This window comes from Kogia breviceps, chromosome 5, assembly GCF_026419965.1.
Source record: "Kogia breviceps isolate mKogBre1 chromosome 5, mKogBre1 haplotype 1, whole genome shotgun sequence".
NCBI classification, from domain to species: Eukaryota; Metazoa; Chordata; class Mammalia; order Artiodactyla; family Physeteridae; genus Kogia; species Kogia breviceps.
In genome coordinates, this window is record NC_081314.1 from 28,979,635 (window position 1) to 28,997,092 (window position 17,458).

The 17,458-nt window shown below is 36.5% G+C and overlaps 1 protein-coding gene across 1 annotated transcript in view; it reads right to left on the reverse strand.

The window, feature by feature from the left end:
* The window catches only part of COL6A5 (collagen type VI alpha 5 chain), a 148,029-nt gene that overhangs the window by 21,134 nt on the left and 109,437 nt on the right, over nucleotides 1-17,458 (reverse strand). Inside the window, exons 34-37 of the mRNA XM_067033807.1 lie at nucleotides 15,970-16,063; nucleotides 14,776-15,429; nucleotides 11,565-11,655; nucleotides 5,654-5,862 (exon numbers count right to left, since the gene is read on the reverse strand). Of these exons, the coding sequence (XP_066889908.1) occupies nucleotides 5,654-5,862; nucleotides 11,565-11,655; nucleotides 14,776-15,429; nucleotides 15,970-16,063 (1,048 nt within the window). The remainder of the gene's footprint in view (nucleotides 1-5,653; nucleotides 5,863-11,564; nucleotides 11,656-14,775; nucleotides 15,430-15,969; nucleotides 16,064-17,458) is intronic.

Sequence of the window (17,458 nt, forward strand, 5' to 3'; positions counted from 1 at the left end):
AAAGCATGAGAGAAAAATAATTAAATTAAAATTTTAAAATTGAATTGCACCACCAAAATTGTTTTAAAAATAACTTTCCCACTGATGACATGATGATCGTCAAATTTGGCAGCTGGATATATTTTGTGATTTGAAAATGCAGACAATGTCCTTGCCAGACAAAGCCTACATTGTTAAGTTAACGTTTTTGTGGAAATGGGCATGGATTTGAATCCTGGCTGCTTACAAGCTGTGTGATGTTGCTTGAGGATCTTAAACTTTGCTTCAGTGTCCTCATCTGTAATATGTAATAGTCATTATAATAATAATAATAGATTATCATGGTAAGGATTAAGTTAAATCATGTATGTAAAGTGCCTGGCGCATAGTTGCAATAAATAAGTGGTAGCTTCTGTGATTACTATTATTTCTCATGCATTGTTTGATCATCAAGTGAGACAGTGAATACAATGCTGAAATGAATACTGGCCCCCAAAGCATTCCACCTGCACTTTTTAAAATTTTAACATCTTTATTGGAGTATAATTGCTTTACAATGGTGTGTTAGTTTCTGCTTTATACCACAGTGATTCAGTTATACATATACATATGTTCCCATATCTCTTCCCTCTTGTGTCTCCCTCCCTCCCACCTTCCCTATCCCACCCCTCTAGGTGGTCACAAACCACCAAGTTGATCTCCCTGCACTTTTTATTAAACTGAATACTTTCTTACTTGTATTAGGCTTTTTTTTTTTTACTCAGAATATACTCTGATTATCAGACTACAAGCTCCTTGAAGACAGGGCCTCTGTCTGAATCTTTTTTAAAAAAATCTTTCTAACCCCCCCCCCCCAAAAGACTAGCATGGGGCTTAATTCAGAACAGGAGTCAAATACATATTTGCTGCATGGATATTCATGGGAAAATCCATGTAAATGCTTGGCAGAGTCCTTTCCTATAGGAAGCCCTCAATGAGGGCTGCCACTGCTTTGTCGATCGCCACCACCACCATCACCCAATTATCACTTCAACTATCTACGTTTTATTCCATTCCCATGAAAAAAAGTGTTGCTAACACTATTGAACATTGTTTTAGTAATTGCAACAAATGATTGCATGAGACCTACAGAAGCAGCCTCCATGAAGTCAAATCATCCACATCCCCTGAATTCGCAGTTCACATTAGCTCTGCCGCATGCAAAATCTTCAAGGAAGACACCCAAAGTATAATAACTGTACAACAAATTCTCAAGCAAAAGTGAATGTCACAACTTCAGTCCACACCTTAAAATGAACAGGAGACTCGTTTTATCCCCCAAAGAGCATCCCGATGGTTGAGATCTCCTAAAGCATTCATGAAACATGTCATTACAATTCAGACATGATCCCAATTCTATCACTGACCTCTTTATCATGTGTACAGATATGAAAGTAGGACATTCAACTGGGGGACTGCTCCATTGGGTGACTCAGAAGCCAGTTCTGCTGCATTTAATTTTAGTACAGATTTAAATGTAGCAGAATATATATGTCTTCAAGTTCAACACATGACAGCAGAAATTGGAAGCAAGCTAAGTGTTCAACAACAGATAGTTAAAAACATTCATTCATTGAAAGTAGCATTATGAGAACACAGAAAAATCAGTATGAAGCTTGCAGCAATATGTAAAATTTATAACATATGTGAAAAACAGGATATGAAATTGAATAAAACTATGTAAACCTGTATGCCTGTGAAAAAACCAAAGACTGTACTCCACACCACAAATAGCTCAGTCTGCTAAATTGTGTGATTTGTGACTCTGTATTAAAATTTTATATGGTATGATAGTACTTCTACAATTTAAAAAAAATTAGCAGAGGGGCTTCCCTGGTGGCGCAGTGGTTGAGAATCCGCCTGCCGATGCAGGGGACACGGGTTCGTGCCCCGGTCCGGGAAGATCCCACATGCCGCGGAGCGGCTGAGCCCATGAGCCATGGCCGCTGAGCCTGCGTGTCCGGAGCCTGCGCTCCACAACGGGAGAGGCCACAGCAGTGAGAGGCCCACGTACCGCAAAAAAAAAAAAAAAAAAAAAAAAAAAAATTAGCAGAATCCTGAGGGTGTACTGGGAAACAATGGGCAAGGTGTAGAAATCTTGAGTTCCTATACTGAATTTTTTAGTTCCCTGATCTCAGGGGCTTGAAGTTCCTTCTAAAACAGGGTTTCTTTCACTATTGACAGTCTGACTGGATAATTCTTTGTTGTGAGAGGATGTTCTGTGTGCATTGTAGGATGTTTAGCAGCATCTGTGGTCTCTACCCACTAGATGCCAGTAGTACCCTCCAGTTATGACAACTAAAAATGTCTCCAGACATTGCAATATGTCTCCTAGGGTAGAGTAGGGTAGAATCAACCCCAGGTGAATTTGCAAGAGCTAATCACTAAATACCTTTCCAGCTCTAATACCTTATGATTGACTCAAAATCAAAAGATACATTGGCTTAAAAAAACAAAACTGATTGTAGATCACAATCAAAGTTAGCAAAATAAAAATGTAAAACAAAATCCATGCAAATTCCCTTGAGCACAACTCCAGCCTAGTTTGAAGAGGGAAGTGTTGCCTCTTATTTCTTAATAAAATTCACTGAAAAGAATATCAGCTGAAATTATCCTAAGGACAGGGAGTGCTTAAAGCTATGAGTGTGCCCTAGGCTGAGTTTGGGTTGGTATTTAACATTCATTAAAAATTATCCTGTCCCTCATTAATCTTGACAATAGACTAACTGTATCTTAAGTATTAGTTAACATAGCATCTTTGATGAAAGTGCTAGGCTCACCATTGGGTCAAAAGTTGCAATTTAATGAGAATTAAACCACCCATTTTTCATTACATAATTCCAAAGAACTATGTGTATTCCATTAGTGAGTAATTAAGAGCAACTGAATTTTCCAAGGAAATTTTATATTGTGGATGCGTGGTCAAAATGCATAATAGTACCTCTAGATAACCCCTACATATTTGGATCTTAAAATGTCTTGTTAGATAGATGTTGGATGAATAGATGGGTGGATGAATGTTCAGTGTTCTTGGATGAGTAAAATAAAATTATAATCCAGTTTACCTGGATCCCTTTGACAATAGGAATTCTTCTGTTCTGTGATACTAGTTACTCAATTGCTTTTAGCTGAGAGCACAGAGCAAATCTGGAAGCACACCAAAGTGCTAGCATGCACAGTAGTTCTTAAACTTCAGCCTGGATCAGATTTTTTGCTTGTTAAAAATCAGATGGCTGAGCCCCACCTCCAGTTTCTGCTTCAGTAGGTCCAGGATCAGTGCATTTCTAACGAGTTCCCAGGTGATGTTGATGCTGCTGGTTTAGGGACACACGTTTTGAGAATCACTGGGATAGTGGATCTGAAAAATGAGGACCTACAAAAATCACCTATGGTGGTTTTAAAGCTTGTGGCTTTTTTCCTGGCCACTCACACCCCTAAATATGAAGCAGTAGTACTGGGAAGGGCTTAGGAATCTATGTTTGTGAAGGGCTTCCAGGTGATCCTGATACAAATTGTCTTTGAGCTGCTGTAAGGAGAGGAGAGGGCCAGGAAAGGTGATGCAATTAAGGATGAACTTGGAAACTGGAGTAGAGAGGAAGAAGCAAGGGAGAGGCCAAGGTAGAGAGATAGTGGTTGTGTTTCTTGTGGAAGAGAGTGATACACAATTCATTGCCAGCCCACAGTACTCTGGGAACTCAAAATTTCTTAAATGGTTAAGATTCTTGACTTCCCCAGGACTCTCCATTCAAGGGCACAAAAATCAGCCCTTGGCCATAAGAATCACATTATAAATGAGTAATAAGCATAGTATGTGGAAGTTCTTATGGAAGTGATCAATCTTTTTATTTGTGCAATACATCTGGAACGTGTATCAAAGCTCATCTCTTAGCGACTGGATAAAATATCTGAACTACAATTTACTCTCCTTGAGGATGGCACATTATACAGAAAGTTCTCAGCAGCTTTTGACAACTAGCTAGCAATGATTTTACAAAGAAAAAAAAAGAAAGAAAGGAATAGTATGAAGTCCCTAGACAACACTGATGATCTGAGACTCAGATTTATTTTAAAGGATAAAAAATATATATTATCCTTAAGTCTGAGACTCTGTTTCCAGGCAATCACAAGTCAACATAATCTTCCACAGAACTCCCAACACATTTCAATCCACTGCAAGAGAAATTGGGTGTGGTGGGTGTAACAGCAAATTGATATTTTTTTCCTACAGAGCCATGCAACAATTATTTCTGCAGACAAATTGGACCTTAAACTGGTTATGAGTATCTTGATACCCAGACATCTGAAGAACCAAATGAAAAGTGCTTCTATTACTACTGAACAACGGTCATTAAAGATGGCTGCAAAGATGAGTTTCTCCTTTTTTCCCTTAAATATCCAATTAATTCGGTCTTTCTTGAAAAGTTTCACACTTCTGAATTATTAGACTTTAAAATGCTTACCACTAACAATAGTATCACAAATGACAATTTGGTATTCCAACTCTGCCAAAATAACTTCTCTTTTTCTTTTTTTTTCTTCCTAAACCAAACCATAATAAATTCCTATGCCTTGAGGGCTGTTGTAATTCCCATATTGTTAAAATGAATACCCCAAATTAACTGCATCCATTAAGAAGAACAAATTTTGTATTTTCTTCTTTAAGCTATGTCTATATAATGATAAAAAACTGTTTTAAATAAGAAATCACACACTTGAATGCCTTAATGCCAAGGAACTATGTACATCCAGGTTTACTTCATTACTTTTTTAAAAAGTCTTATTTTTCAACTAATGATTGACTCTTTAATTCTCAATTCTAGCTTCTATAAAGGAAAGTTTAGCTGCTTTAAAGACAAAATTTCAAACATGTACATTTCAGAAATAGGGGGGAAATATGGGGACATCAGTGTTGAACCCCAGGAAAAGAACATTTGTTTATCCAAGGAAATTACTAAGAATGAATATTATGAGATTGGCCGCCTTTTCTTTCAAACTTGCATATTCTAACATCACACATGATACTTATGACATAATGCTTTAAATGCTGGCATTCTGGCCAACTGAGCATTTTGGGAGACTCTAGATACATAGATGGAATAGCTGAATAGTCTGTTTAGAATGCCCACCCTTTTAAATGAAAATACCGCCAAAATTCTATGATCTGATTTGTTTGACACTATTAAATCCTGACAAAAAGCATTACTACTTTGCCATTAAAATGTATAGAGTAGAGAGTGGGGTAGTTTATTTTATCTCCAGTGAAAAAACCTTACACCTTCTCATGCAATCACAAATTCTGGGGCACCGGTCAGGCCAACTTTTAAAAGTTCCTCCTTTGCTATGTTATTCTCTATAGTACCTCCTTCTACATCACACTAACCTAAATTGTGGTTTCTAGAGAAATCTTAAGTTTGGTGAGCATATCAGGGACATTTCTTAGAACTTATCAGTGATTACCAGAGTGGTACCTGTGACCGTTTAAATCTTCAGATCAAATAAAAGCTGCAGTTGTAGCCACAATCTTGAACTTGAAAAAAGTTGCGTTTTATACCCACCTTATTTATTTCTCTATTAGTGTTAAAAGATTAGGATCCAGTTATTTTTAAATTACTGCTATAACTTTTCATTTCCTTACCAGAAGTGAGACTTGCAATTTCTTCAGAATCCTGATCTTTTTCATATTTAGTTGTTAATTTCTGTGGCATAAACATTTGACTTGGAATGTAAGCCAGATGGTCACTTCCAGTGTCTTCCAACACAAAAGATGAATCTCTGACCACACTCAACTCCTGGCCAATGAAGCTGTTCTCTCCTGAAGGAATCTCATGTGGCTCAGGGGTAAATCTAGAAGATAAAAGGGAAAGTTTTAGGTGAACCTATATAACTTTGAGAAATACAAATAAAATATCCCAACAATTTAGTATAGTTACTTAATTATTTCTTAGAAGAAAGAAAATTTGGTGATAAAAATCTAAATTTATTTCAATCAAATAATTCATTATACTACAGGGGAATTCTACTAAACATGTATAGAAGAACTAATACCTGTCCTTCTCAAACTATTCCAAAAAATTCAAGAGGATGGAACACTCCCAAATTCATTCTACAAGGCCACCAGTACCCTGAAACCAAAACCAGACAAAGACACTACAAAGAAAGAAAATTACATGCCAATATCTTAGATGAGTACAGATGCAAAAATCCTCAACAAAATATTAGCAAAATGAATCCAACAGTATATAAGAGGATCATACACTGTGTCAAGTTGGATTTATTCTAGGGACAGAAGAATGGTTCAACATACACAAATCAATCAGTGTGATATGCCACATTAACAAAATGAAGGACAAAAATCACATGATCACCTCAATATATGCAGAAAAAGCATTTGACAAAATTCAATTTCCATTCATGATAAAAACTCTCATCAAAGTGGGTACAGAAGGAACATATCTCAACATAATAAAGACCATTTATGGCAAATCCACAGCTAATATCATATGCAATGGAGGAAAGCTGAAAGGTTTTCCTCTAAATTTAGGGACAAGATAAGGCTATTTAACCACTTTTATTTAACATAGTTTTGGAAGTCCTAGCCACAGCAATCAGATAATAAAAGGCATTCAAATTGGAAGGGAAGAAATAAAACTGTCCCTATTTGCAGATGGCATGATACTTTATATAGATACCCTAAAGTCTCTACCCAAAAACTATTAGAACCAATAAATGAATTAAGCAAAGTCACAGGACACAAGACTAATATACAGAAATCTGTTGCTTTTCTATACACTCATAATGAACTATCAGAAAGAGAGAGTGAAAAACCAATCCCATTTAAAATCACTTCAAAAAGAATGAAATACCAAGGAGGTAAAAGACCCATACTCTGAAAATAATAAAACATTGATAAAGGAAATTAAAGATGATACAAAGAAATAGAAAGATATTCTGTGCCCTTGGATTGAAAGAATTAATATTGCTAAAATGACCATACTACCCAAAGCAGATTTAATGCAATTCCTATCAAAATACCCATGACATTTTTCACAGAACTAGAACAAATAATCCTAACATTCATATGAAACCACAAAAGACACTGAATTGCCAAAGCAAGAACAAAAGAAAAAAAGAACAAAGCTGCAGATACCACCCTCCCAGACTTCAGACTATACTACAGAGTTACAGTAATCAAAACAGCAAGGTACTGGCACAAAAACAGATACAGAGATCAATGGAATAGAATAGAGAGCTCAGAAATAAGCCCACGCACTTATGGTCACTTAATCTAGCTATTACAAATGAGGCAAGAAAATGCAATGGAGAAAGGACAGTCTCTTCAATAAGTGGTGCTGGGAAAACTGGACAGCTATATGTAAAACAATGAAATTAGAACATTTTCTCACACCATATACACAAATAAACTCAAAATAGATTAAAGACCTAAATGTAAGACCAGAAGCCACAAAATTCCTACAAGAGAATATAGGCAAAACATTCTCTGATATAAATCACAAACAATATTTTTTTGTCTCTGCCTCCTAAAGCAAAAGAAATAAAAGCAAAAATAAAGAAATGGGACCTATTAAACTTAAAAGCTTTTGCACAGCAAAGGAAACAATTGACAAAACTAAAAGACAACCTATGGGGTGGGAGAAAATATTTGCAAATGATATGACTGATAAGGGATTAATATTCAAAAGAGATAAATAGCTCATACAACTCAATATCAAAAAAACAACCCAATTTAAAAAATGGGCAAAAGGGCTTCCCTGGTGGCGCAATGGTTGAGAATCCGCCTGCTGATGCAGGGGATGCAGGTTCGTGCCCCAGTCCGGGAAGATCCCACGTGCGTGGAGCGGCTGGGCCTGTGAGCCATGGCCACTGAGTCTGCGCGTCCGGAGCCTGTGCTCCGCAACGGGAGAGGCCACAACAGTGAGAGGCCCGCGTACAGCAAAAAAAAAAAAAAAAAAAAAAAAAAGGGCAAAAGAGCTAAATAGAAATTTCTCCAAAGAAGACATACAAATGGCCAGCAGGCACATGGAAAGATGCTCAACCTTGCTAATCATCAGAGAAATACAAACCAAAACCACAATGAGATAACTCCTCACACCTGTCAGAATGGCTATCATCAAAAAGTCTACAAATAATAAATGTTGGTGAGGATGTGGAGAAAATGGAACCCTTGTACACTGTTTGCAGGAATGTAAATTGGTGCAGCCATTATGGAAAACAGTACGGAGGTTCCTTAAAAAACTAAAAATAGAGCTACCATATGATCCAACAATTCACATCCTGGGCATACATCCAAAGAAACACAAACACTAATTTGAAAAAAATACATGAACCCCAATGTTCATAGCAGCTTTATTTACAATAGCCAATACATGGAAGCAACCCAAGTGTCCATCAACAGATGACTGGCTTAAGAATAATATAGTATATATACAGTAGAATATTACTCAGCCATAAAAAAGAATGAATTATTGCCATTTGCAGCAGCATGGATGGACCTAGAGAATATTATACTTAAGTAAGTCAGAGAGAGAAAGACAAATACTGTATGATATCACTTATATGTGGAATCTAAAAAATAATACAAATGAATATATATAGCAAAACAGAAACAGACTCACAGATACAGAGAACAGACTAGAGGTTACCAGAGGGGAGAGGGTAGGGGGGGGAGCAGGTTAGGGATAAGGGATTAAGAAATATAAACTACTGTGTATAAAATAGATAAGCAACAAGGATATTTTGTATAGCACAGGGACTTATAGCCATTATCTTGTAATAACTTTTAATTGAGTATAATCTGTAAAAGTACTGAATCATTCTGCTGTACTCCTGAAACTCATATAATATTGTAAGTCAACTATACTTCATTTTTTTAAAAAAAGCATATACTGATACATTTGTGTAAATTCCCATTTATCCTTCTCTTTCCTGCCATCTGCTTATAGCCTAGGAAACACTACTTTGGAATAAATCAGGTCTGATTTGCCACAGAGTTTTAGATAAATGACAAGAAACTCATAGGTTACTTGGGACAACCAAATAATGTGTCTCAGTTTGATATCAATCTCCACAGAAAATGTAGGAAAAATAGTCATTTAATCTACCATCAACTGCACTGAGAAGAATAAAACTATATAAAATATATCTCATTGACACCATGCTTCCTAAAATGGTATCTACATTTATATTCTTTGGAGTAAGAATGATAGTTTGAAAATATTGTGTTTTTATTTAGGTGATGGTAAAAAACATATTCAATATAAGTTTATTCTTATCCTATGAATGCACCTTTATGCAATTTCAAGTCCATGTTTACATGTGCATTGATACTGTTGTTTGGCACCCGGTGGTACTACTTTAACTTTTGAGAGTTAATGAGGAAAGGAAATAAAGTTAGACATAATATTATCAACAATACATTCACACCAAGCAAAAGCCAAATGATATGATGACTAGAGTGGGAATGATCGTTATGCAGTAGTGCAGGTGAAGACAAGTGCTGGGGAATCAGCACTCACAGAACTGAGTGGGCAAGCTGAGAGCAGAGGTGACTCTGCAGCATGCATCATGTTTTACACATTTTACCAATATATACATTATTAAAATTTGTTTTATTGAAGCATAGTTAATTTACAATGTTGTGTTAGTTTCAGGTATACAGTAAAGTGATTCATTTATACATACATATATATGTATGTATATATGTATATGTGTATATATACACATATACATGTATATTTTTTTCAGACTCTTTTCCGTTATAGGTTATTACAAGATATTGAGTATAGTTCTCTGTGCTATACAGCAGGTCCTTGTTGTTTACCTATTTTATATATAGTAGGATGTATCTATTAATCCCAAACTCCTAATTTATCCCTCTCCCCTGCACCTTTCCCCTTTGGTAACTGTAAGTTTATTTTCTAAGTCTGTGAATCTATTTCTCTTTTGTAAATAAGTTCATTTGTATCATTGATTTAGATTACACATATAAGTGATATCATTTGATATTTGTCTTTCTCTGTCTGACTTACTTCACTTAGTATGATAATCTCTATGTCCATCCATGTTGCTGCAAATGGCATTATTTCATTTTTTATGGCTGAATAATATTCCAGTGTGTGTGTGTGTGTGTGTGTGTGTGTGTGTGTGTATGTATGTATTATATCTTCTATATCCATTCATCTGTTGATGGACATTTAGGTTGTTTACATGTTTAGCTATAAAATTTCTTTTTTTAGTTTTTAGGAATTCTATTTTGGCAAAGCAGAATCATCTAATACATTAAATTACTGTTTTAAATTTGTGTCTTACTGAGTTTCCTTGGGTTTGATGTACGAATGTATTTTTGTTTGATAGTTGCATAGGAACTATACACATATGGTATTTGCAACTAGATTTGTGTTTGTACATGTTAAAATAACATTATATTAAAATGTAGTCCTGTAAGAATTGATTTTCCTTTAAATAAGAGTATTGTCTATTCCATGTTGGGAAACACTGCTTCACAGGACATCAGTGCCATATTGTCCTTCAGAAGGTGTGAGCTGCTGGACGCTTCCTTGTTAAACTACTAAGTATAAATAAAACCTGACATGAGAGGAACATGTATTTGCATGAATTCTGAGGAACACTTCATCTTGCCATTTTGGATATATGGGATTTATGGAAAAGATCGCATCTATTTTGAGAAGCTCTTTGCTTAATTGCAATCTGACAGGACAGGGCCATTATGGGCTAACTCTGGGCTTTCACAGGCTGTAGTCAGGGATCTAAGCTTGGTGAAATAGAGAGAAAAGCACAGAGCAACCAAATGGGCCATTCTCATTGCTTCAAGTCCATTCAGATTAATTATTTATATTTTCACTCAAGATAAAATTTTAAAGAAAATTATTTACATGTGCAATGATATTGTAGGGTCTTTCATGCTGTTTTGTGAATGAAACAATGAATCACATGGAACCCCATACTTCAGTGAGACAAGACATTGGGATAAACTGTAATAAGTGCCTCAGCAGAGGTGAAAAAGTTATTAAAAAAAGGAATAACTGTGGATTTTGACTGAGAGTAAAGATGGGCTTTGAAGAGGAGATAGGTTTAATCAGGGCCATGAAGGATGGGTAGGGTCTCACTGGAAGGAACAGGATCCCAGGCAGTGTGACCAGAAGTCCAGGAGGGTGAACTCCTGGATCTCTGGTCACACAAGGCAGACAAGAGTCCAGTGTGGCCGGAACTCAGAGCTTATGATGGGGAGAGATGAGAAGTAAGGTTCAGGTGGGTTGAGACTGAATTCTGGGGTAAATTTCAATATGGAAATTTCTGAGGAAACCATACATTTTAAAGCAAAATTGTAATAAGCTCATGAGGATATTATCAAAACATCAATCCTGAAAGCATACTTGTGTGCAACTTCTGCTATAGAAAATGGAATACATGAAGAGCCTTTCCTTCAGAGACCTTATCTGCCATCAGCCATTTACACACCCCTTAGTCAATCAACAGTCACTTGTAAATATCAGAGCTTTCTAACTCACAGGAGATTGATACTTCGATTATCCTCTTCCTTTGAATTGATGAGTCTGCAGATGTTCTCAAGCATCAGTGGTGGATACTGATTCAATCCTCCTATTGAGAGAGGAAAATTATAGCTAGATTTTTAAACTAGAAGTTGTATTTGCTAGGGAAAGATAACTCCAACAGGAATCTTCTTGAAGCGATAAATGTCACTAAAGTATTTCAGCACAATTTGGCTTGGGTGAGAACAGAAAATAGTAGCAACTAGAAATAGCATTCAGAATTTGATTTTAGAACATTTTGCAGTCAAAGAATTACTGGGGTCATGGAAACGGACCTCCTCAAATTGTTCATTTAAGGGTTAATTGTGATGCAGAGACACAATTTCCATATGTTCAGGCTAACATAATTTTATTCTGATCCTATAATACTTTTCCACTCAGACTTATGCTAATAGAAAAAGTAATATTTTATTACATGATGCTATTTCTGTGCTTCTGCACCAATTAACACTGATTTCCTAGGAGGAAAATAATCACAGGAAAGATTTTAGCTTACTGACCTAAATAATATGTTCCTTTATCTCTTTCTATTGTTGTTGTATAAACTGTGGAATACTGAGAAATATATAATTTTCCCCACATTCAGGAAAATAAATAGGTTTTAGTGAAAGATCTTTGACCATTGAATGATTGAAGTCTACGTGAAAATATCTCACAGAATGTTTATGGTTTTATAATAATCATATTTCTCTTGTTCTAAGATGAGCATTTTTTTCTATTTCTCTGAAATGAGACTATGTCTTCTAATCAATTGCAGTTGACAGTTGCTATTGGTGAGGAAGGAATCATGATGCCATTGTTATCGCCTGTGCATGTGGGAACAACAAACGTGCCAGCACCAAAACTTGTAGAATTGGGGTCAGCAGTTTAGAAAAAATTCCGGGAAGTATTAGTAAAGGAGACTTTAACCTCTACAAACCAAGTGGTTATGGGAAGACAGTGAATTGGATGTGTTTAACAACACTGCTTAGATGGAAATCAAAAGTAAGCTAGCTCTAACAATTGCAAAGCCTAATTTAAGAGCCCAGCAAGACCAGTTTTGTGTTATTTCATAGAATCTTTTTAAAGTGCTGCTCCATTGGGGGCACATTGACATATACACACTACTATACATAAAATGGATAACTAATAAGGACCTACTGTATAGCACAGGGAACACTTCTCAATACTCTGTGATGACCTGTATGGGAGAAGAATCTTAAAAAGAGTGGATTTATGTATATGTATGGCTGATTCACTTTGCTGTGCAGCAGGAGCTGGCAAGGCATTTTAAATCAACTATACTCCAATAAAAATGAAATTTAAAAAAGATTTTCTAAAAAAATCCATCATTGATCTTGATGGCATAAAGAAAAATATTGCATGGGAAAAGATGGGTACCAATGACTGAGTCAAGAAAGAGCTCACAAAAGTCAAATTTTGACTAGAAGAAGTTTTAGGAATGCCTTAACCAAGTCTGTTTCACATATATTCCCTTTTTATGTATGCACAAGAGTGACATATCGTAGGCTGTCTAAAAGAACTCTTTTGAAGAATATAAAATAAAAAACTCTAAAAGGAAAGTAAGTATCAACATTTAACTGGAAGCACTTTTTCTTTCATTTTTCATAATACAATGGTGCATTATACAATGGAAGGCATTTAGAGTTAAAAAAATAACATGATATTCCCAAAGGGGTAATTATTGGATTCTTCAGTTGAATATGAGTCACAGGAGAAAGGGGAAGCTCCTTCTTCAATGAAGAGTGAACTTCCAAGATGTTGTCACTATGGTGGTATTGAAGATTCCTTGAATACCAGGGCGACTTTGGAATCGTAGGGTGGTGGGATTGGTTCCAACAGAATCTAACTCTACACTTGTCAGATTCCCAGAAAGAAAAGGTTCAGCTCTGATTCCATGGGATCCGCTAGAGCAGGATTTCTCAACCTCAGTGCTATTGACATTTTGGGCTGGATTGTTCTTTGCTGTGGGAGGCGCCCTGTGCATTGTAGGATATTTAGCAGCATCCTTGGTCTCTACCCACTGAATACCAGTAGTATCCTCTCTCTTAGTTCTGACAACCAAAAGTGTCTCCAGACATTTCCAAATGTCAAATGGGGGGCAAAATCATCCCCAGTTGAGAACCACCTCTCTAGAAAGAGCATTTCTCAAACCACTTGTGGTGAAGGACAAGGTATTTTTATTTCTAGCCTTTCGCAAACTGATACTTTTGGTTTATATCTCGTTCAATGAGACAATGCCCACTCTTTATACACTTGTATAATGTGGCAATGTCAAATTGCTTTAAAAGTTTCTAGATGCTTATTCTCAATTTCTGTATTTCTTTTTTTTTTTTGGTGTGGTATGCGGGCTTCTCACTGCTGTGGCCTCTCGTGTTGCGGAGCACAGGCTCCGGACGCGCAGCCTCAGCGGCCGTGGCTCACGGGCCCAGCCGCTCCACGGCATGTGGGATCTTCCCAGACTGGGGCACGAACCCGCGCCCCCTGCATCAGCAGGCGGACTCTCAACCACTGCGCCACCAGGGAAGTCCAATTTCTGTATTTCTTTCTTTACTCATCAGTTTATGGACTAACACTGGTCCAATGGGTGATGATTTGTAGTACATTGGCCTAGAACTTTTCTACTCAAAGTGTGATCTGTGGACCAGAGCATTGACATTACTGAAGAACTTGTTAGAAATGCAGAATATTAGGCTCCATCCTACACATACTGAATCAGAACCTCCATTTTAACAAGATTCCTGTGTGGTCTGTATGCTCAGACTCTTTGGGAGCAGCACTCTCATACAGGTCTCCAGGGTACTCCAAGGTTGGAAATAAACCAGGTGTAGCAGGGAAAACTTTTATTTAAATGCTCAACCTGGAGACCACCTAAGAGCTGCTAGAACTTCTTTAAGTTGAACAAGTGTAGTTCAGGATGTCTCCAGTCACTCCGTTCCTTCTAGTGCTGAGATTTTGGCAAAGAGACATTATATAATGAAAAAGGTCTCACTGCATTATGACCAAAGCATAAACAGGGTATAACCAAGATGTGGCCTATTCCAGTCCGCTTTTCACCATCTAATTCACATATTTTGGTTAGCTATAGATACAGAGGTATGTTAGGTTATCAATACTACTAACAAACACTAATTTATTAAAACAAAGAGAAAACAAAATAGTGACTTACGTCTAACTGAGTACACAAATGGCTTTAAAAACTTCACAACATAATCCAGGTTTGGTTTATGAATTCTCCCAAGCTGTATCAGATGGTGTTCAAGTGGGTGGCTGGCTAGCTCCTCCATGTCCTTCCTATGTGTAGAGCCCAGAGAAATCACAAATATGACATAGCCTTGACACTTGGCCTTCAGAGCCATCTTCTTTAAGAATTCCTTTCCCTCATGATTTTCTCCAGCGGAGACTACAAAGATGATCCTATGTTTTCTCAGTTTGGGTGTTCCAGGGAAGAGATCCTCCACAGTCCACAGTAGGGCATGGCCAATGGTGGATTCTCCATTTAGCTGTTGGAGGTAAGTCTGGATGTGCCTCTTCATTAGAGCTTGATTGTCATAAGTTGTAAACTCAAACTCTGTTTTTACCACATCCTTCTTCCTCCCATCCCAAGGAGAGTAGCTCAACAAGGCAATCCTATCACCAGAGTCTGAGGTTACAGGGTCTGAGGCAATATCAAAGTTGTCAAGCATTGAGCTCACCAAGGCTTTGACATCCTTAAACTCATCACTTGTTATAGTCCTAGAATTGTCTAAGAGGAAGGCGACATCCATGTATGAATTTTCAGGTAAGAAAATCTCTTTCTTGCAAGTATTTGGAAAACATTTATCTGAAAATACATAGAGACTTATCATTGGTTCAATGTCGGCACAAGAAAACACTGTTGTTTGAGATCTTCAAGTGAATAAGGGACTGATTACCAAAAATTAATCATCTGATCAATACCTCTTCAATCTCACATCATTTAAATTAATAAGGAATTTTCAACGTCCTCATAATTTCTGTGGCCACTAGCAGACAATTTGGGAATGTCTTTGTTGAAAGCAGATGTACGTAACATGTATACTTAAAGTCTATAAGACATGTCCAAACTCTTTTAGAAAATATTTTAGAAGCTTTTGATACAAACTATCAAATTGTCCCCAGGAAAAGCCGAATCAATTGGGATAATCTTCTAAACCAATTTTCACATTCTATGGAAACTTCAAACATTACAGAGATTGAAACTGACATATGGTGTTGAAAGACTGGAAAACTTAAAATACAATCTACAATCAAAAATATAATTCTTTGATAAAGGTAGTTTTAATAACTCACCCAGAAGGCATTTAAGTGTTTCAGCACAATAAATTTTTCTCATTAGTCTTACCATAGCAAAGAGTGCATTTCCGAAGTCTTTCTAATGGTTCATATTCCCCATTTGGAGGAATAGGAAGCACCTGAAATGTTCCCGTGTTGTCAAACTGCATTGAAAAAGAAGTATATGCTTACTTGCTCATTTTCTTTAGTCATCATCAGGAATACACTGTGCACACACTTTAAGAGTTTGAAAAACACCTAACTAATCACCATCACCTTGCATTGTAGCCCATTGATCTATTCAGTGCATCTTTATGCATACACACACACACACACACACACACACACACACACACACACACACACACACTATCCCCCCTTGATCCTAAACATAACTCAAGAAAACATATAATATAGGTATGAGCAACACAATTTTATGATGAGGAAACTGCCACAAGTTAACCACAAGATTCACCCACTGGGGTAGATATCAATACCTCATTCTTATCTCCAAAACTGCAATTCTGCACTGAATTTTCACACACTTCTAATTATGCACCAGCTGTTTATGTACTATACATCAGTTTCTGGGGTTGGGTCTTGCAGAAATTTTACGTTCACCAGTTTCCTTTAGCCTCTTTAAGTAGTGATTCCAACTATTTCCAACCAATCACACTATCTAGAAGAAGACATATCTTTCAGATGTCAAGTGGATTTCTCCAATCACAAAATTCTAATTATGTTTATTCCATATTACTCAGCCATAAAAAAAATGAAATAATGCCATTTGCAGCAACATGGATGGGCCTAGAGATTATCATACTAAGTGAAGTCAGAAAGAGAAAACAGATACCATGTGACATCACTAGTGGAATCTAAAATATGACACAAATGAACATATCTACAAAACAGAAATAGACTCCCAGACATAGAGAACAGACTTATGATTGCCAAGGGGGTGGGAGGGGAGGGATGGATTGGGAATTTGGGATTAGAAGATGCAAACTATTATATATAGAATGGATAAACAACAAGGTCCTACTTTATAGCAAAGGGAACTATATTCAATATCCTCTGATAAACTATAATGGAGAAGTATATAAAAGAGAATGTATATGTATGCCTATATATATGTGTGTGTGCATGTGTATGCATATATATATACATATAACTGAATCACGTCCTGTACAGCAGAAATTAACACAGCATGTAAATCAACTATACTTCAATTTTTAAAAGGTCTATTACAAAAGCATGTAGACAGAGGACACTATGTCTATTAAAAATTCTTGGTAGTACACTGCCTGACTTTATCTGTTTCTTGATTATATTTTTGCTTTGATACTCACTGAAATAGGCAATATATAGCATTCATTCATTCAGACTCGATAACTATATATTGGGCATTTACTCTGTTTGAGGCACCATGCAATACAGACACTTTAATTATAATAATAGAAATCTATCATTCCCAGGTGATGAGGAGATCTCTCAACAGAGATGCTCATGCTTTTGTTCTTTCTCCCTTGGGAAATTAAAAGGTAGAAAAACCACCCCTC